This window comes from Danaus plexippus, assembly GCF_018135715.1.
Source record: "Danaus plexippus chromosome 13 unlocalized genomic scaffold, MEX_DaPlex mxdp_15, whole genome shotgun sequence".
Classification (NCBI taxonomy): domain Eukaryota; kingdom Metazoa; phylum Arthropoda; class Insecta; order Lepidoptera; family Nymphalidae; genus Danaus; species Danaus plexippus.
In genome coordinates, this window is record NW_026869849.1 from 4206649 (window position 1) to 4233550 (window position 26902).

The 26902-nt window shown below is 32.7% G+C and overlaps 2 protein-coding genes across 11 annotated transcripts in view; one reads left to right on the forward strand and one right to left on the reverse strand.

Moving 5' to 3' along the window:
- Nucleotides 1–114: 114 nt before the first annotated feature.
- On the reverse strand, nt 115–6984 carry LOC116770330 (vitamin K epoxide reductase complex subunit 1-like protein 1). Of its 2 annotated transcripts, none has more exons than XM_032661759.2 (4): nt 6872–6984; nt 4257–4433; nt 3888–3985; nt 115–620 (listed from the first exon to the last, which is right to left on the reverse strand). In XM_032661759.2, exons 2-4 carry the CDS (start codon nt 4421–4423, stop codon nt 415–417), a joined length of 471 nt encoding a protein of 156 aa, XP_032517650.2. In that variant the 5' UTR covers nt 4424–4433; nt 6872–6984; the 3' UTR covers nt 115–414. The 2 variants fall into 2 exon arrangements, with proteins under 2 accessions (XP_032517650.2, XP_032517651.2); XM_032661760.2 differs by lacking the exon at nt 6872–6984 and adding an exon at nt 5703–5834.
- A 53-nt stretch (nt 6985–7037) lies between these two features.
- LOC116770329 (fibrosin-1-like protein) overlaps nt 7038–26902 on the forward strand; it is a 44898-nt gene continuing 25033 nt past the window's right edge. For 3 of the 9 annotated variants that reach the window (XM_032661750.2, XM_061527863.1, XM_032661751.2), the window contains exons 1-5: nt 7039–7682; nt 17396–17518; nt 22739–22858; nt 23228–23263; nt 25511–25537. In XM_032661750.2, coding sequence (XP_032517641.1) covers nt 7443–7682; nt 17396–17518; nt 22739–22858; nt 23228–23263; nt 25511–25537 — 546 coding nt within the window. In that variant the 5' untranslated portion in view covers nt 7039–7442. Of the gene's footprint in view, nt 7683–17395; nt 17519–22738; nt 22859–23227; nt 23264–25510; nt 25538–26902 lie in introns of all 9 variants that reach the window. The other 6 variants (XM_032661752.2, XM_032661753.2, XM_032661756.2 and 3 more) reach the window with 4 other exon arrangements.

Sequence of the window (26902 nt, forward strand, 5' to 3'; positions counted from 1 at the left end):
CTGTCCCAGTCAGTACTAGTACTAAATAATTTTAGGCCATTTGTTCCGTAAGGATTTTAGATAAAACAGGTTTTTTAATTTGATAAATATGTATATTGGAATAAAATACACACGTATAATATATTTTATATTACTGTTTTTAACGAATACTCAACTTGTAACACAACTTTTAACAAAATTAAATAATTTTTAAGGGTAATAATTTGTGTTAAAATTGTTTATATACGGCCAGCGCCATCTTTTGCGTAATGGAGGTATTGAACAATGTTAAGTATTATCAGAAGATGTCACTGTTACAAAATGAGTATTTGTATGAATTAGTGTAGATGGCGTTACAAGTATATTCTAAATACACGGGAATGTTTCTGAGACCATTCAGAATAGTACATGCATTAATAAAATCAATCAACAAGTTTAAATACTTTTTTTAGCGCACAATAAAGCGTGTTTTTTGTTCAGAAAAAATGCGATTGCAGCATTGATAAAGTAAGTGGAAACACAAACAATGCAGAAATCACGCAATACGAAAATCAAAAGGTAAGCTAAATAGACGCAAGTTAGCAGCGAGACCGCAGATAGACACAGTAGGAGTCTTACAACAGAAATCTTGTTGAATGTACCTGAAAAAGGGATAAAAAAATATACATACTTATAATTTTTTTTATATCACAGAATTTTATTAATAAAAAAAAATTATTATTTGTTATAAGGTACGTGGTATCAAAACGATTTTTTTAAATAATACACTTTTAAAAAAGCCAGCCTTTTAATGCCGCGTATACAGTGTCAGCTTACGTTAGTAAAAAAAATATACAACTTGCCGTTAACTCATGATTACTATAATTAAAACTATAATAGTTTACACATTGCGTGCTTAAAGCTAGTAATATTAATTAACCGAGAATAGAAAAATGAAAAAATGTTACATTCCAATGCCTGAGACAGGTTGGAAGTCTCAATTCCGTACAGTCGGAAACGTTGGCAAAGACAGAATCAATTTGACGTCTCATATGGCATCCATTGACTTTTATTACGATGTAAATTTAAAACGAAGATGTTAGCAAAACAAATTACAACGGTTAAGGACATGGCAATTAGAATTGTTAATTGTGAATGTATTTTTTAAATGTATAACAAGACAGAAACATGTGACTTTTGAGTGAGATGTATGTACATATACAGAAGTTATTGAAACGGTATTACGAGAGTAATTTATGCTAATGCAACGATGTTTTAATTCAATGTGTTCCGAAATTGTTTCTTTAAATATCGTTGTGTACCAACATCGATTCTTAAATTGCCTTTCCGTCAGCCGTACGTCAAGTTTAGTAAAAACAAAGAAATGTCAAATCGACGATCAGTTTTCCTACAAAAAAAAAAACTGACTTTTAACATAAAAACCTTCTCAGTTAATGGGATGTAAAAAATTGCAAACATCATCAAAATTAATAAAATGTATATTCAAAGAACATAAAGCAGTTGGAAAATGATAACTCACATATTTAAAAAAAATCTTAAACGCGTAAACCATACACGGTTTACGGTTTTTCAATCAAATATGAGAAGGTTTTTAAACCGACTTGTTTTAAGGGTAACTACACAAAATAAAACAAACGTTTACGACCGTATTTCGTGGCGTTTACAATTTAGCAAGCAATAAATGCTCACGCAATCTCTTCTTAATATATTCAAATAGCTTTTATTGGTTTAAAGTCGTGCCTCTGTAGATCGGAGTGAAATGAGAACTGGCTGTGGAATACTCGAGTATCAAATAACTGTTCATATAAATTATTACTTATTTGTAAATTTTATACGCGTTCTATTTTACAACAGCTCTGAGTTACTTTTGAAATGAAGTAATATGGAGAATTTAATAATTTATGTTATTATATTCAATCAGATTTAAAGCTTACTACATTAGTCCGTAAAGATACTAAACTTATATGAAAATCATTTTTAACTGATAGTTGTTCTTTATCTGGAGGGTTTAGAGAGAGTTATTACATTTAGATTTTTCATTTACTTCACAAAACTATTACACGAAAGTCTTAGCATAACCTTAACTAGTTCAAAACTCAAAAACACAATATTATACGAAAAAACTGTGTTTAAAATTTTAAAGTGAAAAATTTTAAACATAAAACCGAATCTTCTATACCAATATTAATTCACTTTTAATTGGATGATATAACAATTTATCAAGAGGAAAAAAATTAAATTAAACGAAATTAAGTTTTTCGGATACTATGCGTTTTTTTATTATTTTATTAAGACACGTTGCCTACATTTCTGTCACTTTTTAACAACCTTGAAAAACATGTAGAGATAAAATAATATATGTATATATATATAAAACGCGCAGTATCCGATAAACTTAGTTTCATTTAAACGTGTAAAAAGTATTGCTTTCCTACTCCATAATTTAACGACTCATGATCGAATAACGAAACGGCGCTCGATCTTCTTGTTATTCAAAACGATTTTCCCTTTCATAGCTCAATGTACAATTCAATTTGAATTCATCCCAACTGTAAACTTTAACAACGTGAACTACCAAATATAGTGAGATTCGCTTTACCAATTTCTCCCCCATGATGTCTGAATCACGAGAACTAATCTAAAAGGAATTTTCCCATAATAGATCGAATTTCACAGCATTTGTGTATTATTCTTATCGTATTATTATATTTAAAAACTGTAATCGGAAGTCGTTCTTACTGTTCTTCATCTAATCTACTGTCTTCTTAGCTAAACTTTTCTAATTCTGAAACTAACGCAGACGTAGTCGCGGGCAAAAACTAGTACATGTATGTTAAAGTTCTTTTTCAAAGTTAAATGCCTACTAGGATGGGGGTTCAATGGGGTGAAGTTTTAAGTGTTGGTGTTAGTGTCATTAAATGTATTCCTTCATATTGTATAAATACAATGAGGTATTGATATAAAAAATTGTAAAAAAAGTCGTTAAAATAAACATAGGGAGAAGTAATTTTTGACTAGCGTTGCTTACAGAAGCTAGAATCAAAGCAAATGAAAACATATTCAAACTTACTAAATAGTAGATGCCGAAATTGTTATATTGTTCCCCTTATATAAATCTTATTTCTTAGTCAGTATGCTTAATACAAGTTTGCAACCTTACACTACATACGATGCGTTTCTCGTTTCTCATACAATAACCTAAGATTTACGAATAACCCTGCCAACGATTCTCATTTAGCGTGTCGCTGGGAACTAAGGATGAGCATACTGATTCATATTACTAATTACAGCGTCTGCTTTAAAAAGATAATTATTCACTGTTAAATGGGATTTTAGAAAACGTAAAACTTTTGATATATGCGAAAGGCGATGATTACAAACATTTTTTATGTAAAAAATAAATGAGAAATTTTTAAAATAATGTAAGTCAACAATTTACGAGCTAAAGCGGTCTCAGGCAGATGTTTTAAAACAACAATATTAATAAATCATGAGATGTTTGAGAATTCCCTTCAAGTATTAAGTAAGTGAGTTATTGACAAGTCATTTAACAACATAAAACGACAAATATGGCGGCGACGTTTACGAAAATACCGATAAAATTCGGGCGTAATTCAATGAAAAAAAAAAATATGTTAAAATAAAATTTTGTTTAGAATAACTTTTTTGGTAATGTTCTTATAAATTTAATAGTTAGTAAAATATTCTGTTTATAATTAATTACATAGTTCATTATAATAATAAATTTATGGACAAAGTTTTAGTGAAATCCTATACAAAGTTAAACATCGTTTTCAACTTTAATAATTAATCCTATAAAGCGTAATCAAGTTACGAATACCATTCATCTAAAAGTGGTATCGCTTAGTAAATTTTATATCGTAGAAATAATAAAATTATGGACTTACTCAAAAAAATTATAATACAAAAGAAGATAATCCCATATACACAATTAGGCACTTTGAACAGTGAGTCCTGCGACACGAGGCCCAGACCCTTGGCGTACCTACGACAAAAAAGCCATTGTCAGTCCCTGTTTCTTAAAAAAAAAACACGCTTCGCTGTAGGTATTTTTTATGCTCTTGTTTATTTTAATAATCACTCTACGATAACTTCATAACATTATTTAACATACGTGAATAATAAATATATTGATTCGTATAAATAATTTGTAAGTTGTGTAAATATTATACATAGGTACATTTTGTGTTAAATATTGAAAACATTTCGTTAATAATTTGATATTATATAAATCACTTGGATACTTGAACACTCACTTGGATGTTAATACTTTGGAACAACTAGCGTGTTCAGATATGTCGCACAAAGCTTTGTATCCTGGCTTCAAATCTGCCACCAGCTCCACGTACATGGCGTAAGTGGATACCAATATACCAACCAAACTAGCGAATATGATCGCACGATTCACATTAGCTTCCTTCATTGTTGATAATCTGTGCACAGATCCAAAAAACATTCAATTAATATAAATTGTTTACATTGGCAATCAAAAAAAATTTTCAATATAATTAAATTTCACATCTCGTCTGGCCGTGATCACGGTTGCACCAAAGTAAACGAAACGTCGGAAATATGTAGTTAAAATAATTGAAATCGCCTAGGAAATCCGAAAAAATTGTTTCAGTTGTCTTTAAACTCCCAAATGGTTTAAAATGCATTGTAAAATAACTAGTTAAGCACACATACGTCTTATTATATTTAACATAAAATTTTATTTCCGTTATACTGTCTTCTTTAAAAAGTTTGAATTCTTTTTTTTTACGATGTAAAGTGAAATAAAGTCAAATTACGTACTCGTTATTTCTATTTGTAATTAATATTTTAACGTCAATTTTATCTTTACCTTTATTTAAATGTATGTATTTAATATTACGCTATAATGTAAATCTTACATCGGCTTGAAGTATTACAAAGATAACTAATCTGAACGATTGTAATCCATCAAACATCATTGGCGTTTGGTAGAGGTCCTAATTATATAGATCCGATTATTCAGACATAGAAAAATTCAAAATAATTATTAATGACATTTGTGTTTTAAATTATACGTTACATAATAAGCGAAGTATATAATTGTCTCAAGAATACCTTTAATCTTTCTTTCATTCTTCATTTGACCTTTACTTATTTATATAAATAAAACATTAAACACATAATACCACTCGATACTTCAGCTCTATTATAAATAATATGTAAACAAAAATACTCAGCGAAGTCGACAAATTTCGAAGTAGCAAAATATCATTAAAATAATATTGCATTTTTATTAAAGTTATAAGGGGCAATAAAAATGGTAATCCCTGAAATCAATTCACGCGAACCCTTGCTAATCAATTTTGTAGAGAAGGGGCGCGTATGTTTGAAGAACACTATAAAATAATATATAATCCAAGAACACCTATTCCATGCAGACCCTTTCGTGTACACGAGGCGTTATGGTTAGTAAGTTGTTGAAATAATAAAAGTTTAAGTATACTGCCACATGTGTTATAACTTCGTGCTATTCGTTTAAGAACAAATAAATACGAAAACGTCAATATTTTAAGACACATTTTGAATGTTTAAATATTGAAATAATTTCAATAAAAATAAATAATTAAGTAATTAAATTTATAAAATTAGACAGGCATAACTTTATTTAATTTAATTTCAATAAGCATAAATATTAAAAAATAAACAAATGTTTTAAGCACTTCACTAACATTTATGATAGAAAAAAATCTTCTTTAAATAACGAGCTCCCGCCACTTTTTTTAATTCTGATCTTTTTCAAGTCGATAGAATCTTAGAAACACAAGTAAACTATATGATCCAAAGCGATGAACTGAAATACAAAGCTCCACCCATCGTGATTGCTCACTCTTATCAACATAATTAATTTGACAACATTGTCATAAATTATTCATAATTATTATAATCACAACTGATCAGTTTGTAACATCAGGAGATTACGTATGGAGATACATTACCTTAATAACACAGCAATTTAATGAAATACTTAAACAAAAACCAAATACATATATAACACAATATAATATATAATGTCTAGTTGTTCATATTTTATAAGATATGAAAATAAAATTGTTAGAATATATTATTTTAATGTTGGTAGACTTATTTCTACAACTAAAAATTCAAATTTAATCAAAACAATAGCTCAACTTGAAAGTTAAGAAAGCTATATTTGAGGTTTCGAAATTACTTTTTACTTCAGCAATTTCACAATTTATTTATTAAAATAACAATTAGGACTCTAGTTTAAACAAATATAGTATATTACTAGTTCTATGAATTCATTTTTTGCAATAAAAAAAGATTATATTTTCATAAACTTTTCAAATACATTTGTTTATTAATCATTATACGTAAAATGACTCTCAATATTATCAGTTGCATATATCCTTAATTTGGAGAAATACTATATACAGATTTTGCTAAATATGATTCATAACAAAGAAATGCTCATGTTTTAAATCAATTTCATTGTTATAACTTCCATATAAAATAAACTCACATAAAAGTACATTTAGATTTGATGAATCTTTGGTTGCTACTTGGAAGAAATCTTTCAATTTTATATTTTAATAATTGGAACGCAACTTAACAAAATGTCAACATTGTAAACGCAAGAACTTCACACCGAGCGCTGTTCGGTTTACTAGTTTTATACTACTAGCGCACTCTGTATGTAAAATTGAAAACTATTGGACATAACAAAGACATTAAAATGTCCAACATAATGAAAATAATGGTTTTGAGTTGAGAAAATGGTACAAATTTGAACATTATATTTATATTATATTTTTTCATGGACTTATGTTATACTTCAAAGCAGAAACAAGATATTTGTTTAATAATATTATAATCTTACCACTGAGAATATTAAAATAGGTCACGAATGCAGTATCACATTTTACGTTAAGGAAAGAGACAGAATATAAGTAGAAAGAGTAAATCTCATCGCCACATTGCCAATGACGCCCGATATCGCGGAATGTGTGTGTTTAGGTTGGTAGTACTGCTTTAGTTCCCCATCGCGACCGCAACGTAGCGTTGGCGTCGTGCAACACCTTTCATTGTATTGACTATTGACTGATTCTGAACACGGAGAATTATGTATAAAACTTATTTATTGTTTAATTGTCTTAGTTCTTGTTAAAATGTAATGTAGTATATCTTAGTGTAAGTGTAATTATGCCTCCGTTTACGTAAAAGTGAAAGAAGTCAGCCCGTCAAGTGCTACGCGGCCATTTTACTTGCAATGCGGCAACGGTGTATGATCCGCCATTGGAAACAGCTAGTGTCTTTTTCTGAGTGCAAGATTTGTATTTAGTCGATTTTTTCGGCATAGAAACAAGGGTTTACCATGTGTGATAAAAGTGTAGTGCGGACTTTAGTGTAGTGAAACACGGTGGTCGGGTGTTTCGAATAATGTGCGAACGATGGAAAACGAAGTAAAGCAGCGCAATCAGAGAAATAGGCGAAGGGAGCGGGCACAGCGCATGCAAGCACAGCGAGAGAGTAAAGTTAAGGATGGGGACAGCGGTGAGGACGAGTCTCCGGCGAGAGAAAAGCCACCTCGTCCTCCAGCCAGGAGGAAAAAGTCGAGGGAGCCCCTCGGAGAGGAGGACATCATTGATGGTTTCGCCATAATGGCATTTCGCACCTATGAGGATCTTGAGGTAAACCAACTAACTAACTCATACATTAGTTTTGGATAGCCACCAGTCACGAAAACTAAACAATTGCAATCTTAAAACGTCATGAAGTATATCTTCACATTACCAGACCCAGCTAAGACGTTTTATTTACAGTTTAAATTGTGATCTTTTATTTATTTCTTTAGAGACGTACGTTGTTAGTGGTTGTCAATAGGAGTTAAATCGTTGACCACATATGTAATATGATAAATCAAATGGCATTACAATACTAATTAAGATAGATTTAAATAGTCTATTAATATAACATATTGTCCGTTATCACTTAATAATGTACGTATTTGCAATTGTTTATATTGTTATTCCAGTACAAAAAGTAGCTATGTAATCGCCTCGGACATTGTCTCGGAAGTGCATTGACCCAATAAGTGAACCCCGATGTATTTACGGATCTAAGAGATGAAAACTAAGTAAAAGCGTTACTTCAAATAGATCAACTTCAATTTATTGTGTAATAAGCAGCTGGCAGTTATGCTACAAGACTCACTATAGTAAAGTTCATTCGCGGTCTCCCACTAAGTGTAAATTTGGTATAAGTGGCTTTCGCTCGTTTGTGCTCATTTATCGCTCCGTCCTCAAAAGTCGATCCAAGAATATTCTGTAATTGAATTCTATTCAACGCTGATTAAAACTATAATTCTCGTTATCATTCTATAACGTATAATATAATGTTGGGTTTTCTGTTTGTTGGCTGTTCAAGGTGTACTCTGTTATATTACAAACGTAAACAGGTTCCGTTGCTCCTATTTAATTCACCACATGCGGTGTGCAACGTTTATGCAATTTTCATTTACAATAGCCGTAGGCAAATTTTCTACAGAAAACAGGTTTTTTGTTAACGTTATGACCACGGATCAACAACATATGGTAAATAAATGTGAGGTTTCTTCATAATTGTTGAAATCCTATGTTGCAAAAAAATATAAAATACGGAACAAATTGCCGCCACACCTCCAGACATCCTTTGTTGAACTTTAAAGTTTTTGTTCTAGCAAGTTCCTTATCTCTCAGTATTTAATTTAATTATGCGAAATTACGGTTAAGATATTGGAATTTTTTTATTTTTTAATGTATTACGTATTTAAAAAAGGAAAGTGATATTTACGCAGTCACCTAAATGCAAAGCGATAAACACGGTCTATTGTTATAATTGCGTTTTATATGAATTAAAAAATATATATAACCACTTCTTATAATCTATATAAAAGTGTATCTAACACTAATATCAACATTGTTGTTATCGTTCGGCTAAGCGGTTGTAAAATAAAGGATTACGTTGACGACTACGGTCATGTCATCTGAAGCCCGTAAAGCGGCTAACTACAAAGACGATAACTTCGAGGCTAATTATTTTCCCACGACAACCTCAGTGTCCAGTTTCGAATCATGAATCTTATTTAGTTCAAACAGAAATTTAGAATGTCATTGTTCCACACTCTTATATGATTACGCTACTTGAATATTTATACCACTTAATCAACTTGAAGAGCATTTTTGGCTTTATAAGCCTCACTTAAGAATTTAACAGGATACTTTAATGGAACTTACGAAAGGTGTAATGAAAATTTTATATCTCTACATTAATCTACGTTTAAATTATTATTAGTAAGTTAAACCTAATGTATTAAATGAACACTATGTTTAGTTTGTGGATTTTATTGATAAAGGCATAATTTGAAAGCTGTCAGTGAACTCGTCCTAGATGGCTATATAAACATTACATTTCATTTAAAGATATTTACTATGAGAAAACAAAAATTATGAGAATAATATATTTAATATAAAATAAACTTAAAATGTTTTTGATGCGTTTCCCAAGCTTTTAGCAGAGGAATTAACTAAGCTACGTTAATCGCATAGCAATGCTTTTACGTTGTTAAAGCGGTGATCAACTCCCTGTTCGGGATGCTGTAGTCAAAGCTACCACTTGGCAATACCTGTCAAAGCTGTTGTAGTGAGCGTAACAAGCGTATACTAGCTTCATGCTACAGTATATGCTTGTACAAAATCAATAGCTGTCGCTTTAGAAGACGAGCCACGACGACTCGGAGCAGCGACCGAGTGTCTCGACGCCCCTAGACACCCCTCTGACCCATCCCCTTGCAGTGTTCCCTGGAGCTTAATGTTAGCACACCGTGACATAAATACTTACCTGGGAAAACTTTAAACCTCTTTCTTCCGTTTTTATTACCGCTCACTCCAGCACTTTTTTAATTTACCCCCTGTCAACAACTGGTTTTAAATATAGCCAGAATATTATATTCATAATAGTGTGGTATATTACAAAAACAAGTCTAAACATTGTTTTTTACTATCGACCTTTATAATAATACGTTTTATATTGGATATAAATAACGACTATCGTATAAAAACTTAAATGATCAGAAAATTATACATCATAAAAGATATATAAAAAAATGTTGTGGTAACTTTAAAGGAAATAATGATAAATTTAAGTGAAAAAATAATAATAGATAAACGTATTTTCTTCTGCAGAACCATTGTCTGTTATCTACAAGTATCTCATTAAATTTTTTGTTGTGTCACATATTATCAAATTGTCAAATCATTGTTAAATGTCAAATATATGTATACCTGCGTTCAAACCGTGCAATTTATGTAATATAATAAAAGTATATTATCCATAACTTAATATTTAGCACTTTGAAAGTATACAAAAGAAAATTTGTATTTTATTAATCATCAATTCCAAGCCACGATGTAATACTTTCTATGTATAAAAATCTTGTATATAAAATGTTATTACTATAAGCCTTATTTTCAAGAGCGCTATTATGTAAGCCCTAGCTTACGCTTGCAAAAATACTAAATCCGAACAAGCTTTTAAGAGCAACCCACACGACTGCACGGCCGCTGCTTACTTCAAGAATATTGCAGAAAAATTGCTTTGTCCTCAGCGCATAGGGGAAAGTTTTGTACGTTAGTACCTATTTACATTTAAAATTCACGGTTTATTTGAGCAACAGCTATGCAATTTGTAGTCCAACTATGAAAGTATCATCGAGTTTAGTTGTTCGTGATATGAATGGCTTTTTGCTTGATGTCATTTAATATTCTATTTGTCATACAACTGATACACAGAAAAACTAGTAGTCAGTATGCGCACTTCACTAATAATCCTAAGAGATTTAAGAATAATAAAGTATGTTCAATTTTAAAATTGCATATATTTTATAAAATTTGACACTTGGAATTCTAATATTCTATTTATAATAATGTTATTTCGTTACCATTTAAGGATAATTTTAAACATTCTAATAAATCAACCATTAAAATTCCTTTAATTTCCTGTTACCCGTTGGTATTTCTATGAACGTAATAGAATACGAAACTTGAATGCTCGGTTGATTGGAATTAATAAAGTTTGGTTAGCTTAGTTGCACGAGGAAGTGAAGGCTTTTTGTCCTCTCTGCCACCTCATTGACAAACATATGTCCCTTAAATAATATATACAAAGGACGTTCTGTAACACCTCGGGTAATAATGTTTGTTAAACGAGCCGTGACCTGTGATTATGCACATTAAATTACGGAATATAGTTTGATTAAAAATTTATATTTTTTGATATTTTATTCACAGTCCTTATTATTGGGTAGACTAAAATGATAATTAATGAAATACTTTTAAATAAACTTGTCTACGGGTGGACGTGTTTTTGAAGGGTTTATTGAATTCATATATTGTCTTACAAAATGAAACATTACTCTTAATATAATGAAATGAGACAGGACACAAAATTAATTAACATAATTTATGTTTTAAAAATATAACGTTTATTTCCATAGAACCCATTTTGTATTTCGTGTTTAATTTAGTTAAACATATTTTCGACATATTCGATATTTCGCCTAAAAACAGAATAAAATATTACAAAAAATATTTTTATCGTTTTTCAAGTTATGTATCTTGTTAAGACTTAATGTTTGAAGAAAACAACGTAGCTCCTAATTGGAACTAATAGCATTAGCTCATTGAATGCACATCGTTAATAGGTATAGGTAAACGAAGCATTTGTTTCTGTTGAAAACAAGTACGATGCAATATGTAAAACCTATACACTCAACTATGCTAGAAATCATATTATAAAAACAATAACTGTACTGACAATACTTGTACATCAATTATCGCTCGTGAAGTGGATATTAGCGCACATTAGCATTCGGTGTCTGACATTATATAAACATTAGTAATACATCTCACTATTAACAGAGCCATACGTCAACCTTAAAGTAAATGTTTACTCTCAACTTAGTAGTAGTTATGAAGTTCAGACCGCTCGTATCCTTTCAATTCAATGACAATACAAATATATGTATCAAGATTGATTATACGGAAATAGATTTGGCAAAGTTTGCGTAGTCGAATATTCGGCTGTATTTGATATTTTCCCACAAAGGTATAAACATGTTCTGAATACTGTATAACAATTCTTAATTGAATATATTGAACTCTTTTTTTCCATAAGATCAAACTAATACGTCCGTAACCCATATTCTGATATGCATTACTTAGCTTTGTTTTTTTTTTCTTAATTTTTGTTTTGCTTTGAATTACTGCTATACAAAAAATACTTCGTAGAGAATTATGCTCTTATAAACAATTAAAAAATCAAATAGTGTTTATACTATGGTAATTTATTTGCAGTAAGTACAGATTTATGCTTACCTGTTTCTATTAATATGCTTACACTAGAAACATTAGTAAGTAAGTGGAAGTAACGTAATTCATTTAAATCAATATTCCCGTCTCGAACTTTGCCTTACGGCCTCAGAGGAATTAACTCGGTTAGTTTCAAAGAATGTTAATCACGACCTCATTTTACAATCGGTATGTCGAACTAGTGCCGAATTAAGTTCACCGGCGTTGTGATTTAATGACTTGTTTAATGCTATGCACGTTAACATTGTTGAATCTTTAGGATTTCACATTACAATGCTTAATTATTTATTTATATTCTGTATGAGCATCCGTACAACATGCTAATAATACTATTAAGTTATGCTAGTAAAGTAAAAATATATTTACGACATGACATTAGAGGAAGAATCTTCGATCTGATAAATAATTTTACATGAAACTGTACCAAGACTTCTATGTCTATTTCTAATATAACCTTCTCATATTAAAGTTATCTCTTAAGGTCTAAGTTATACCAATAATAAACTGTAGCAATGAAAAACAAATATGTTTATGCTAGTTGATTTTAAAAGTATTGAGTATTTCAACTTTTGAATTAGTTTTAAACCTGAATGATCACTAACGATACTTTTAGTACCTGCTATTATTATCAATTCGAACCCTAAAAACAAACACCAAGAAAAATCAAACACGTGACATGTGAAAGGCATTGTCCAAGGAAAAGAGACAGCAATCATTAGTCAGAATTTTAAAAACTATTTATTTTGACCGATTGAAAACAATTATAGTTTTATTATTGTCGGCGTTATAACGTTGTTGACATATATTTCGTTATAGGGTAAAAGAAACATGACTAAAATTCAAATTATTGATTGTTATAATTTAAATGAAATATGTTTTCGTGTTAGGGAATACACAAATAAAAATATCTACATAGATTGTATCGTATCACTTCAATGTTTACAAGGGTAATAGTTGAAATAGGGTTCTTCCGCCCACACGGGGCGGCATAGGTGGCGACATAATCGCTCGACGACACGCAACTGTCCTACTGAAACCATTTTATAAAAATATTCCAATTAGAGCCCTTATTTAATTCCCCTGTTTTAAATCCCTTTTCCGATATAAAAATTACAGCAATTTTAAAAGTAATTAATCAACAATCGTTGGATTTATTACATTGAATTCAACAGATTTTATTTGTTTATTTGACATGACGGCAATTAAATCTTTTATTAGTTTTAATAATAATGTTGTTTATAATGAAATTATGCTGTGTTTATTTTTTTTATCTAATTTAATATTAAATACATTTGTGTGTCAATGATAGTATGGTGTAATCATTAAGTGTTTATATTATTAAAGGCCAAATGTTACATGGACAAATAGATTTTATTACGTTTAGATACACAATACAATAATAAATATTGTAGTAACAATAGAATAGTTTTACTTCAATAATCTTTTTTTCATTTTACTGTATTATTACAAACAAAACTTGTTCACTATTTTAATAATCGTTTTTTTTTCTCAAATAAGCTATTATGTAACGGTTGCTTACTTTAGTTTCTTTTGTTAAGATATCTATTGTATTTCACTTTAAAAGAAAGTATACATTTCTATTCAGTGGTCTTTGCTTGAAAATTGTAATCCGAAACTAAAGCCTCTTATATCCTAGTTATAGGGGGAGTGAAGCATTTCTCTTGATAAGTTAATTATGTGCTGTAGTGAGCTGAGGACCATAATCGTTCATTACCATACAGTTCAGTATCTAATCCGGCGTACTAACCCACGGCCGCTTGTCTGATGACTTAATTAATGACCTGCCGTGTCGCTGTTAATTAAACACCTCTGGCAAATTGAAGTTCAGTTCAGCCCCGCGGCTGCATTAGATTAATATCCAAATTAAATTTGGTAAGGATGTCAGGTTCTGTTCCGGATTCTTAGTTTGGTAGGGATTAGCCTAAGAGTAGTTGGATATACATATCAACAAAAACAGTTCGAAGTTATTTTATGAACCGTTCAAAGTGATTGCCTCGTCTTTAGATCATAAAATTTATACTCTATAATCATATAATTTATCATCCTCAATATTTAGCTCATAGACTATTTATTTATTCTGGTATATTCATAAAAACACTTATTGTGCCTCAGCACACCTAATTATTACTTTTAAATTGCCTATTAAAATCAATATTTATTTTTATCAGTAATGCCTAAGACGGTTTATTATGATTCTTATGGAATCAACATTTAATATTATCTTATAGCGTATAGTATTTTATCCACACGTCTGACTATAAAATGCCAGTTTAAACATTGGAATTATAAAATTATGCTAATTAGATGGTAACAAATTGGGTGTAACAGTGTATTAAGAGGTCATTATTTCATAATATTAATATCAGGGCTGTCACATCGGTGATTAATTTGTTGTCAGTGAAGCAATTAGAGTAAATAACAGTCCTCGGCGAGGTGTGACACCGTGTGCCACGTACTACGTAGGAGCCGGTCGGGTGATTACCTCGCAGCCCACTGAGTTATTGACCGATGCTAATTATTGAACGCCGTCTCCGAACATACCATTACGTTCCATTTAGACTCGACTCTTGACAGCGTAATGGAAGGCTTTAAGTAAAAGTCTTTTCGTTTTGTCTTGACTTGATTAAATAACATCTCTTTATATGTCATTTGAGCGAGAGCTACGCTTTCACCATCACTCTAAACTACATGTAAGGGGTTTTCCAATAGGGACGCTTGAACTTTGACAGCTGATTGCGGCCATGTTGTTTGAGTGACAGCTGTCAAATGCAGTGTGTTATATTCATTCCGTCCTCCCAAACCACCATGGCAGGTTACAGTGTCGAGCAGCACGTGCAAATCATAAAATTGTTTTATGAAAATGGGTCTTCAGTTCGAGCAACGTTCCGCGCACTTCGCCCGTTTTACGGTCGCGATGATCGTCCTGCCGAGTCGACTATCCGTCGATTGGTGGACAAATTCGAGTCAACCGGGTCAGTTAACAATCAGCCGGTTCCCGTGCGTCAACGTAACGCGAGATCTGCCGAGAATATCGCCGCTGTGCGCGACAGTGTCCTCGAAAACCCGCGGCAGTCAATTCCGCGTCGCGCACAGGAACTCGGCCTTTCGCAGACGACAACTTGGCGAATTTTGCGTTGTGACTTGAGCCTGCACCCGTACAAGATTCAGCTGACCCAAGAGCTCAAGGTTAATGACCATAGACAGCGCCGTGTGTTCGCTGACTGGGCATTAGAGCAGTTGGAAGTTGACGCCGATTTTGGCAAAAAAATCATCTTCAGCGACGAGGCGCATTTTTGGATGAATGGCTATGTCAACAAGCAAAATTGCCGTATTTGGGACGAGACCAATCCACACGAGGTTCACCAAGTGGCAATGCGCCCGCAGAAAGTGACTGTTTGGTGCGGATTTTGGGCCGGAGGCGTGATTGGTCCGTATTTTTTCGAAAACGATAATGGTGTGGCCGTCACCGTCAATGGTGAGCGATACCGGTCGATGATAACCAACTTCTTTTGGCCTGAAATCGAGAATATGGATCTGGACAACATGTGGTTTCAACAGGACGGCGCTACGTGCCACACAGCACACGCTACGATGGAAGTTCTGCACGATCAAGCGCCCTTAATGGAAAACCCTATATTATTAAAACATGTGTGCTTGTATTATGTTATTAGTGAAATCTAACTTGTATTGTTTAGATAAGTATCCAGACGACAACGTCAAGAATTGTACCTGGTAATGGCTATTACAATAAATAAATACAATAACTATTAACTTGGAATATCTTTATTCAAACACAATCGGATTGTCTTATCTATGAAATTATCTGGATAATGTCTTTAATAGCAATTTAATGTTACTGACAAAGTTCCACTTACTCTGATTTCATAGTGTATAGATGGTTAATATGAAAACCACTATTTAGCCTCGTCCGTACAGAATTAATACCAAATTATCAAAAAATGTTACATCACAACAATGTCGTATAAAATCTCTTACCAAAGATTTAATAAATGCACAAACAGATAATATAAGCCGTATTGAATAAAGCGTTTTAGGTATGAAAACCTCAGTTTATGATCCTGCCCTATCGTCAATGAATTTTATTTTATGTATTCTCGAAGTTTTAATTTATGAATATAGCTGTACATTATTTAATATTAAAACATAATATTATAGAAATTTATTAAAAGTTATTCGTAAATCGCAACTTCGGGAGATTTCATACACAATTCATTTCAGTCTCATAAAAAGTTATCATTGATTCGCAGAAGTTAGTCGAGCTATTTTCTGTCGACGTTTTGTTATCCCGTGGGAGAAATACTTGGATAAACATATTCAAAATACCTTTGTCATAGTACTTTGACTCGTAATAATAAAGTATTTTTCTATTAACATTTCTTAAAGAAACATTTCTTTTAGTAACTCATTCGTATGTATTCTGTACCCGCCAGTTTAATATCTTTTAATATTATCAACCTATAACCTATTAACAATTTCTATACTAGCCATCAATAACGGGACACGGCTATATGCATATTCATTTTGAGTTGCCAAACATTTTAAAAAGCTTCCCAGCCTATTAAAATGAAATATTACTTTATGCCGCTGTATTATTCGATGCTTTTAATTAATAACGAAATGAAATTTTAATGAAATATTTAATATAATTATCAATATATAATCTGTTCGCTTTTATTCTTTATACTTAACTATTTGTACGTTCATAATAACACGGTATACGAATGGAATTACGTTTGTAGAAGCCATTAACATTGTAAATATTAAATCAAACGTAAAACAACGAAATTTATATTGAATGTAAATGATTAATATGTAAAAATTTTATTTTAAATATTTTTTTTTATTTCTTTGCGTTATATTTTACAGTTAATATAGAAACGGTCTGATTGTATGTCTTTAGTGCCCTTGATATTTATTTTTATATATATAAAATATTTTATTCCTTTTATCACCAGGCTGCAATAAAAACCGCTTCGTCACCTCGTACTAACGCGCTGTCCACGAAGCCAAGGTTACCGTTGGCTGCTCTTGCAGGCGATGCTACCCGCAACCACGCAACCAGCAATGTCAATTCACATGTAAGTTTCATCAAAATATCTTATCAAATTTATAAACCATCACAAAGATAAGTAATTGGTTCTTGAAACACAAATATCGAATTCGTTTTGACGATGGTTTAATATTGTTCAGTTCTACATTAACATAGAATTACCGTGTCAAATTTAATGTAAATTTCATGTCAAATGTGAAAGTACCGACTATCTAAAAGACTTATAGAAATCAAATATAAAACGAATGCTTTGTTTGAAGTGTATCGTATCGTGTCTGACGTTAATGTAATGTTGTTAGTGATCTCATACATCTAAATGCAGCAATACTAAATCGGTATGCCATCGGCATTCTTCTTCCGAGCTTTGCTTTCACGCCAAATGCATGAAAACATAAACTGCCATTCTGCCTGTCAACGAGTTCCGTTTTAACTAAGAAGCATGTTAAATACGACACACGATATATATCATCATTATAAAGTTACTGAATATATATAAATATAAAAAAAAATAAAAATGACCTTAATGTACTCTTAAGATACATTTTTAATTTTCTTCTTTTAATTTTGAAGTAATCTTTGAATACTCTGGTTGCTAAATTAAAACGAAAACACTTGTTTTTGTGTGAATACTTGATTGCGGTAAAAGAAGCAAGAATGACTGGAGCTTGTGAATCAGAATGCGCTTGAATATTGCAGTGGATAAAGCTGTATAGGATGAGGCGAATTGTGGATAGTAGAGAGCGTGCAGCCGACACGATATTAAAATAAAATGGCTGAGAGTTCAGCATGGCGGCGGCTGATATTACCTCACTATCGTCTATCCACCTATTATATTCCATCCAAACAAAATTTCACTTCATATTATTACCAAAAATTCGCAAACTTTCATAAACGTAGCTCGTAAGTTTGTTTGTTAGAGTTAGAGTGTTTGAACCTAGTGATATAAGTGATACATAATATATATTTTATAATTTCCAAATGGCTGAAAACATTGTTATCGATACTGAAAAGCCGGTGGTTGCAAAGATATTTGTAATTATATTATCTACTAAACCCAAATTCAAAGGAAAAATCAAAACCGCTCAATTTATTTCCTTTCAAATTGAAGGACATAATTCTTTTTGAAAATCTGTAGAACAAATTCTTTAATGCTCGAGTGATATTCCCCTTGTAAGTATCCTTGTATACAGAAGCATCAAATAGGTTCACATTCCCGATTCCAGCGGAGTGTTTGGCGGAATGCGAGCAGTTTACCCCCACATTTCGACGGTTCGCTGCCAGCCAAGATATGTCGCAATCCCATCCAATTTGCCTCCCTCTGCTTTTGCTGTTGTTGGAATAAAGCGAAAAATCTTTCCTCTTTCTAAGAATAATTTATATGCGATACGAGCGTAAAAAGCCGGAGAGGCTTTTAAGTTCTTTTTATAAATAAATGCGAGTGATTTAAAAAAAAAAGCGTACATTAATGGCAGTGCTCGTATAGTATGATTTACCGTGAGTATACAAAGGAGTGCTAAAATAGCACCTTAAAGTAAGCACTCAGTTGTTATGTAATAATTAATACTAGCATTGTTTTATTTACACGTGTTTGTGTAAGAATATTTTGTTATTATACTGTATTTGGTGTGCTGTTTGATATCATAATTCAATTTTAAATTTGTGATGTTAAAATTTAAAAATATAAAACATATTTCAAACTGAACGAGACGGTAGCGGACACGTAAAATATGACATTGGAAAGTGTAAATGAAAACAAGATTTAAATTTATTTTTATAAATCCCGAGTAAATTCGATTCAGGTACGAGCGGGCCTCACTAAAACAATTTTGATGACAGTTTACGAAGTTATATTGCCATTTTAATGGTGAGAATATTTCGGTATCAATTTTTGTTTTTTTTGCAATGTTATTATTTTAATTTTGTTCAAATACAAAAACGACGAACGGTTTTCGATAACAAAACCACTATATGTGTACATTTCTGATGTATACTTCTTTTACACATATATGAAACGTTTCACTAATATTTGATTTGTAGTGAGATGTAATATAAGAAAAATATATTTATTATAAATAATACAAAGATAAATCTACAAAGCACAAATGTACTTCCCATGAAATTGGTTGCGGTGAAGTGAACAGGACTTGATTGCTTTCGACAGTGGCGCATCCTTATTGTGTTGTTGAACTGGCGAGTCGCCACAGACGGTAGCCCGGAATGTTTTTATACCACGCCCCGGGTTTATATTACAGTTTGCCTGCGACCCCGTTTTACCTTATCGGGAATTTTAAGAACGTAACTCATATCCGTGTGTTCGGTAATATTTTATTGCACAATTTTACTACATATCTTCCATACATTGTGCGTGCTGTGTAATAAATAATTTAATGTTTATTATAGAATTTTTAACGATTTGTTTTTATGTTTCTATTTTATTTATTTATTTTTGGTATAAAAGTAAGCCAGGATATAAAAGTATTTGTTTTTTTACCATTATAAAATAAATAAATGTGAAATAATGTACAGTAACGTTTTTATGGATTCTGAAGTAAATATGAATATAAAATAGAACAGACAAAAACATATTTGCTCGAGCAACCTTCAATTATCTATTATATTTTTAAATGGATTGCGTGACTTAACTTAATTACCGTTCCGTAGTGCATTAAATAAAGAAACACTATATAGATATATGTAAAATTACTATCATTATATATAATAGGTATATTGGAAACTTATTATCTTTAGATATTAGATTTAATAGGTAATATGTGATAGGAATATCAAACCGCAATGCAATGAAAATGTTAATTCAATCACAGTTCCATTAGTTCGGCTTTCCGCAGTGTAATATTAATCTCGGGGCGGTCTGTCGCGAAATTCCATTTAGTAGTGCCGCGAGCTAACGTCGAGCGCCGTTCACGTCGACGCCGTTCCTGATTGATCCGATGTGATGTGATGCTCCCGGATTAAACCATGCCTCGAATAACTTCACTGTTTGAATTCACGGAAATCCGATAGCTTTATTTCGATCGTATCTATCGCGAAACTGACGATAAACCTGTTACTAACTACCATATAAAAAAATGAATAAAATGCTATACGACCGGTGTACTAGTTATTTTTAGGTCAAAGACTCGAGTGTCTGTTTCAAAATTACATTTGTAATGGTTTTTTTTCTTGCTAAACAAGGTCTGTCAATTTAATGTAAGTAGTTTTATTTGTATATTCGTAAATAATAAAATAAAACCATTAATAAGTTTCACACGATAAGTGAATAAATTTAAATATGTCCGCGTTCGCCTCGCCGAGCTACTGTAATGAGAAGCGTGGTATCTCTGACAACTATCTATACTATCCCAACAAGGGAGTTGGTAGCGTGCCGCGACATAAATAAATTATGCAACGCGCCACTTACTGACACCACACCTTGCTTCACTGCCACTTGTCCTCCCGACGCTCTTGACTGCACAATGACGTATTTAACATATCGACAATATTAAATTAATCGCTTAAAATAACTTTCCTTAAACGCTGATTATGACTTTTTTTGTTCCATTTATTTCAAACACGTCGGTAACTGATATAATCACTTGAAATGCCAGCGATAAAGTACAGCCATTACATTTAAATGGCTTTTGAAAAATTATTGCTAAAGCGTGATGCAAATTAAATAAGAAAAAGGTATACGTAAACGAATATGTAAATACAAATTGAACTTAATGCTTTAAAAAAAATCGTGTCATTTGAACACGAACCGTATTTATGTGACACGATAGAAGGTTTATTTATGAAAAAAAAATGTAATTGAATGATTTATCGCTTTGAGCACGTTTCGTTGCTATATGGAGTTCTCATGAATAAGTAATGTTGGGGCAGCGGTCGTTGTTTCAATTAGCGGTCGTGTCGTCGGCTGGGCATAGCCTCCTGCCACCCGCCTGCTTAACCAACCGGAATGCCATTTATAAACTGATTCACTTCCACCCCCCACTAAAACTTACAACGTAAACCCTTAATATTAACAAGCGTTATATTAGTTCACGCTTTATTAATTATATATAATATTATATCAAACAAAGTAGCAAACTCATCTGACATGGAACGTTAATATTTTTGTTATTCATAACGTCATTATATTAACATATAAAGTCCGGTCATAAGATATCATCAACGTCTGCGTTTCTGTCTTGAATCTTCAAGCCCGTCATTATCTAGCTGAACGGTAATAAGCGAAAGTAATTATGTGGTTAACATCCGGAGCTACAATCTGCGCAACACGATCCATTCTGGATTATTTGGATCTTACTTGCACAAGATAGATTAAATTGATATACGTGGGACTTGTCTCGGCTCGTTTATGTATGTAAGGGTCTCGGGTAAACCCTTATATTATTAGAATGGGGCTATAATCGCTTGCGTATGTTTTATTGTTGTTTGATGCGGCATCCGAATTTATTATGTCGCGCTGACTTCTTAAGATGACAATAACAAAGTCCCCCTTCATTCCTTTTGAATAAACAAAAATAATATTTGTATTCTGTTGGGGAAAGCGTACTTTATAAAATTATCTAATTTTGTTTGATATCAGAACATTACATGAATAAATAGCAGAATAAAAAACAAATATCATTTTATAGAGATTTCCAAAAAAAAGATCACTTAATATGTTAATAAAATAATTTTGAAACAGTATAAAATAAAGATGATATATTCCTAATCAAAATTAATTTATAACTCTTAATTTATATTACCTGAAACGATTCAGTAAACTTAATTGACAATAACAATTTTCTTGGTAACACAAAGAGCATAAATGCAAAAGGAGCGCAAAATCAAATTGCGGACTAACTTATCCTAAGTAATAAAAACATGGAAGTTCACTGAGCGAGGGTGGTCGGAGAGTTATCCATTTACAGAGAGTTAGTCCTTTTATTTTCTTTTATCCGTCCCGTCGAGCTCTCGTCGTTGGGCAGATTTGTTTCCCCCCCGACTTCTTCCTAACCCTCCCGTGAAAGAGACTCGTAATGTGATAAATGGAATGGTCTTTTTATTGTTAAGTCTCGGAACGTTATGGGTATAACCATTTTGGTCCCTGTCTTATCGAGTTTTCGTAAAACGTTTCTATCGCTCAAATCCGATGTATGTAAAGGACACGACGGATTCTCGGTCCAATAGAGCGTTGGATATTATGATTTATAGTATCTGACGCTGCCGTTTATAGTGGTATTTATGTATGCTCCTTCTGCAGGGTATAACGCTGCTCCAAGACGCTGGCACGTCGGATGATAGTGGACGGGCATCAGAGCGGCTAACTGGCAGCTCGGTGGCGCCCCGAGATCCCGATTCTTCTCGCGACCGTCTTAGTGACGTACGTATATCCAACAAGTTACTCATGCGCTTCCAAAACAAGTTTGTCCACAGACAGATACAAGCTTTATCGATGTTTTTATGTGTATAATTATCGTGCATAGGTTTGTGTTCTTCATTTCTGTCGCCAACGTCCATGTAGGTCTTGTTGTAATGTTATATTTTTTTTTACTATACTCTGCGGCTGATGCTACTGTCCTATCTGGTTACGCTGTTCTTTGTTTGTGTTAGATATGATTTAGTTATTATGTTATCCCATTATATGTTTTTTTTAAATCACTAAACAAGTCTTATCCGCCTGTGGGTAAAGATAGCAAGTTTTTGTATGACAAATTCCACTTACACCTCCCCTTCTCTTTTCTCCCTGCAGGCCAGTAGCCGCTGTAGTTCCGGAAAAGGCTATATCGTAAGTATAAATATTGTTGTCTATGTCTAATGTTTAAACATTGGATTTTGCACCTTTCATGAGCTTATCCACTTCGCTTTTTCAACTTCTTGTTCACTGAGTAAGCATGCCACCTGTTTTTGTATTTTTCGATTTCTTATTACCAATTTAACTCCGATACAGGTTTTTTTTTCGGTTATTGTCACGTCTCTATATGACATTTTATAGTCGACAAATATTCTTAGTATAAATAAATTTGCCATCAGCACTGTGGTATAAAAAGCCGGATTCAATCGGAGTGAAGTCGTAAACACCATAACGGGGAGTTGTTCAAAGGTGAAAACCATAATTTTCGATTACTGTGTGCAAATTTACCCCGATCACGCAACACGTCCCTTGTTCGATATTCGGCTCGTATAGCAACTAAATCAGGAGCTCCGTCGAAGCCTTACCGCTGCCTATATAACTCACCAACGCTATGAATACTACATGCCGTTTTCCTTTTTTTCATTCATTTCGAAACGTTTATATCGATTGTATTTTACGATTTTTCATATATTACCTTGTAAATAAAAGCAAATAAAGTAACATTTTTATTCGTACTACGTTAGCTTTCATTTATTATTAATAGCTGTATTAGTCTTAATCGTTTTATAATAAGACTAATATAAACAATCACTACGACGTTAATAATTTTGGTATGTAATTCTATGTTAATGTTACACGATGTGTACCGGGATATGCAAATGAGTATACGAGGGGTGATCAATAAGTAATGATAATCAATATGAAACAGAACTATTAGATAAAAAAAACTATTTTATTTTTCAACATAGTCTCCTAACAAGTTAATACATTTAGTGTATCTTTTTTCTAAACCCATGATTCCCTTAGAAAAAAATTCTTTGTCTTGACCCTCCAAAAATGCCTCTACTGCGGCCATCACTTCACTATTGTCCTCAAATTTGTTGCCCCGGAGATGTTCTTTGAGCCGAGGAAAGAGGTAGAAGTCACTGGGAGCTAGATCTGGCGTATAGGGAGGGTGTTCGAGCAGTTCGAACCCCATTTCTTCAATGGCAGCCATCGCAACTGCGGCTTTGTGAGCCGGGGCGTTGTCTTGGTGAAACAGCACTCTAGCGCGCAGTTTACCGCGTCTTTTTAACTTAATAGCCTCTCGCAATCTTCTTATTTGGTCTGCGTAGTAAGAGCCTGTTATAGTGGCCCCCTTTTCCAAATATTCCACCATAATAATTCCTTCTGCATCCCAGAAAACAGACGCCATAACCTTTCCCGCTGAACTTGACACTTTGAATTTCTTCGGCGTTGGTGAGGAAGCTCGTTTCCAAGTCATTGATTGTTGTTTGGTTTCGGGATCAAAGTGGTGGATCCAGGTCTCGTCCATGGTCACAAAACGCGACAAAAAATTTTCCTTATCGGCCTGGAACTTTTGAAGATTCACCCTCGAAATGTCGACTCGTTTCTTTTTTTGCTCGTCGGTTAACATTCTCGGCACCCAACGCGCAGAGACCTTTTTCATATGCATTTCGTTGACAATGATTTTTTGAACGCTGCCATAGGAGATCCCTGTGACCTCAGCTACATGCCTTACGGTCACCCTTCGATCGGCCAACACGATATCTTCCACTTTTTTTACGTTTCCTCCAGTAAAGGACGTGGAAGGGCGTCCTTCGCGATGTTCATCTTCAGTGGAGGTTCTGCCCAGCTTAAATTCCTTTGCCCAGCGTGCGACTGTGGAATATGGAGGAGCAGACTCCCCCAATGTTTCCTCTAAGTCGCTGTGTATGTCTTTGGTAGACATTTTTTTCAGGCAGAGGTACTTGATGACAGCTCTTATTTCATTTTTCTCCATTTTGATGTTTTCTCTTCGACAGTTCGTATTCAAATGAATGTATCTTCCGGTAATGGTGTCCTATTTATAAAATTTTTTGAAGCTGAACTAGTGGATAAATAAGCAAGCAGAAAAAAAATAATTTGGGGTTTTGTGCCTTCTAGAAATACTCGATTATCATTACTTATTGATCACCCCTCGTACATTGATTATAACACAGAGGTAGGCGTAGCTTTAATACAGCCACGAATGACGAGTAATTAGTGTTGATCTACGAGCTATGAGTCATGTTATAAATTGAAAGTTTGATTAGTTATTTAGAAGCATGTTTGGCTTTGTTAACTAAATTTAATACAAGCATGATATTAAAATGTTTCATGTTACGATGTCTCTTTAATTGTACTTATTCTCTTTTACAGTGTGATAGTGAAGGCGACGATGATAAGGCAAGTATTGTTTTAATTAAAATTATTATAATATTTCATTATACACATACGAATAGATTAATTAAACTCGCGTCTAACTCGTCTCGGAACTGCGAAAGTTGAAACAACGTTGCAAATAAATGTCCGTGTAATGTAAGTGGCGAAGTTGCTCGTTTCAGGGTTTATTACGAGCGCACACACTCGTATAAAGTGATTAATCTCATGGGAGTAGACGACTCAAGTACCTGTTTACGAATTGTTTAGCAGCTATCTATAATTTAATTGGATTTTTTTTTTCTACAAAGCATTTTAAAAAATTTAATAATATTATATATATTAATTTACATCTAGATAGTCTTGTTTGTAACGTGTAGTTGAAGGGTTGTAGTGAGTTTCGCTTTGTGCGGACTCTACAGTCTAGGAGCTTAACTAACCCGTCAACAGGTTGTGAAATGCGAGTCAAAAGAGTTAAACGTGGAACGCTTCACGGCGTGTCGACGTAGCAAAGGGCGCTGATTACGCGCCGTCGCTGTTTTGTAATTACAAGATTGGCGCAGTCGCGAAGTGCCCGTAATTAAGTACGTTGAATTACGCCTTCTGCATCGGCTCTGAAACATACGCTGTATAAAATATATATAAAACAAAATTCAACGATAAAATTATGCCTACAAGTCGCTTTCAACTAAATTCCTATTCATATTAATATTAAACAGCTTCTAAGTTTTTTATTACACGCTATAAAAGCAAAATTTTAAACTCTAATCACTATATAAAATTAGGTGCGGCGTCTATTCAAACCTTTAGATTAATATCATTGTTCTGAAGCGCCGGCAATTCGGACTGAACCACGTTCCACTTAATCTAATTAGGTCTGCCCGCTTCGCTGCCTCCGTACGAACAACCCTTTGTATTAAAGAGCGTTTCAGCTTGACTTGTAACAAATATTACTTACGTACTAAACATTAATGACCATCGAACGCTCATACCACTCGAATTATAAAACTATTGTCCAATATCATATCTAATAACAGATAAGTGGCAATTAAAATTAATATAACCACTTCATAGTTTACAACCTCGGTACAATCGCGCTGTTTATTATATATGTTCAATTTATATTCATATTTTAACATTATAAAACGGAGAATAATAAATCACGAATAGCACTTTAGTATATAAATTACTATGATATACATTTATTTGTTTATGAATGTACTCATAAAAGTACAATGCCATGACTAAAGCAATTACAACCAATTGTTGACTATAAAGTAGAAATGTACAAGTAATTTAGCGGGTAAGTTTTACATTAAAATATTTACCGTCATTATTATTATTACATTGTCAGCAATTTAACATTCTATATACAGCGTGGAAAGTATTCTA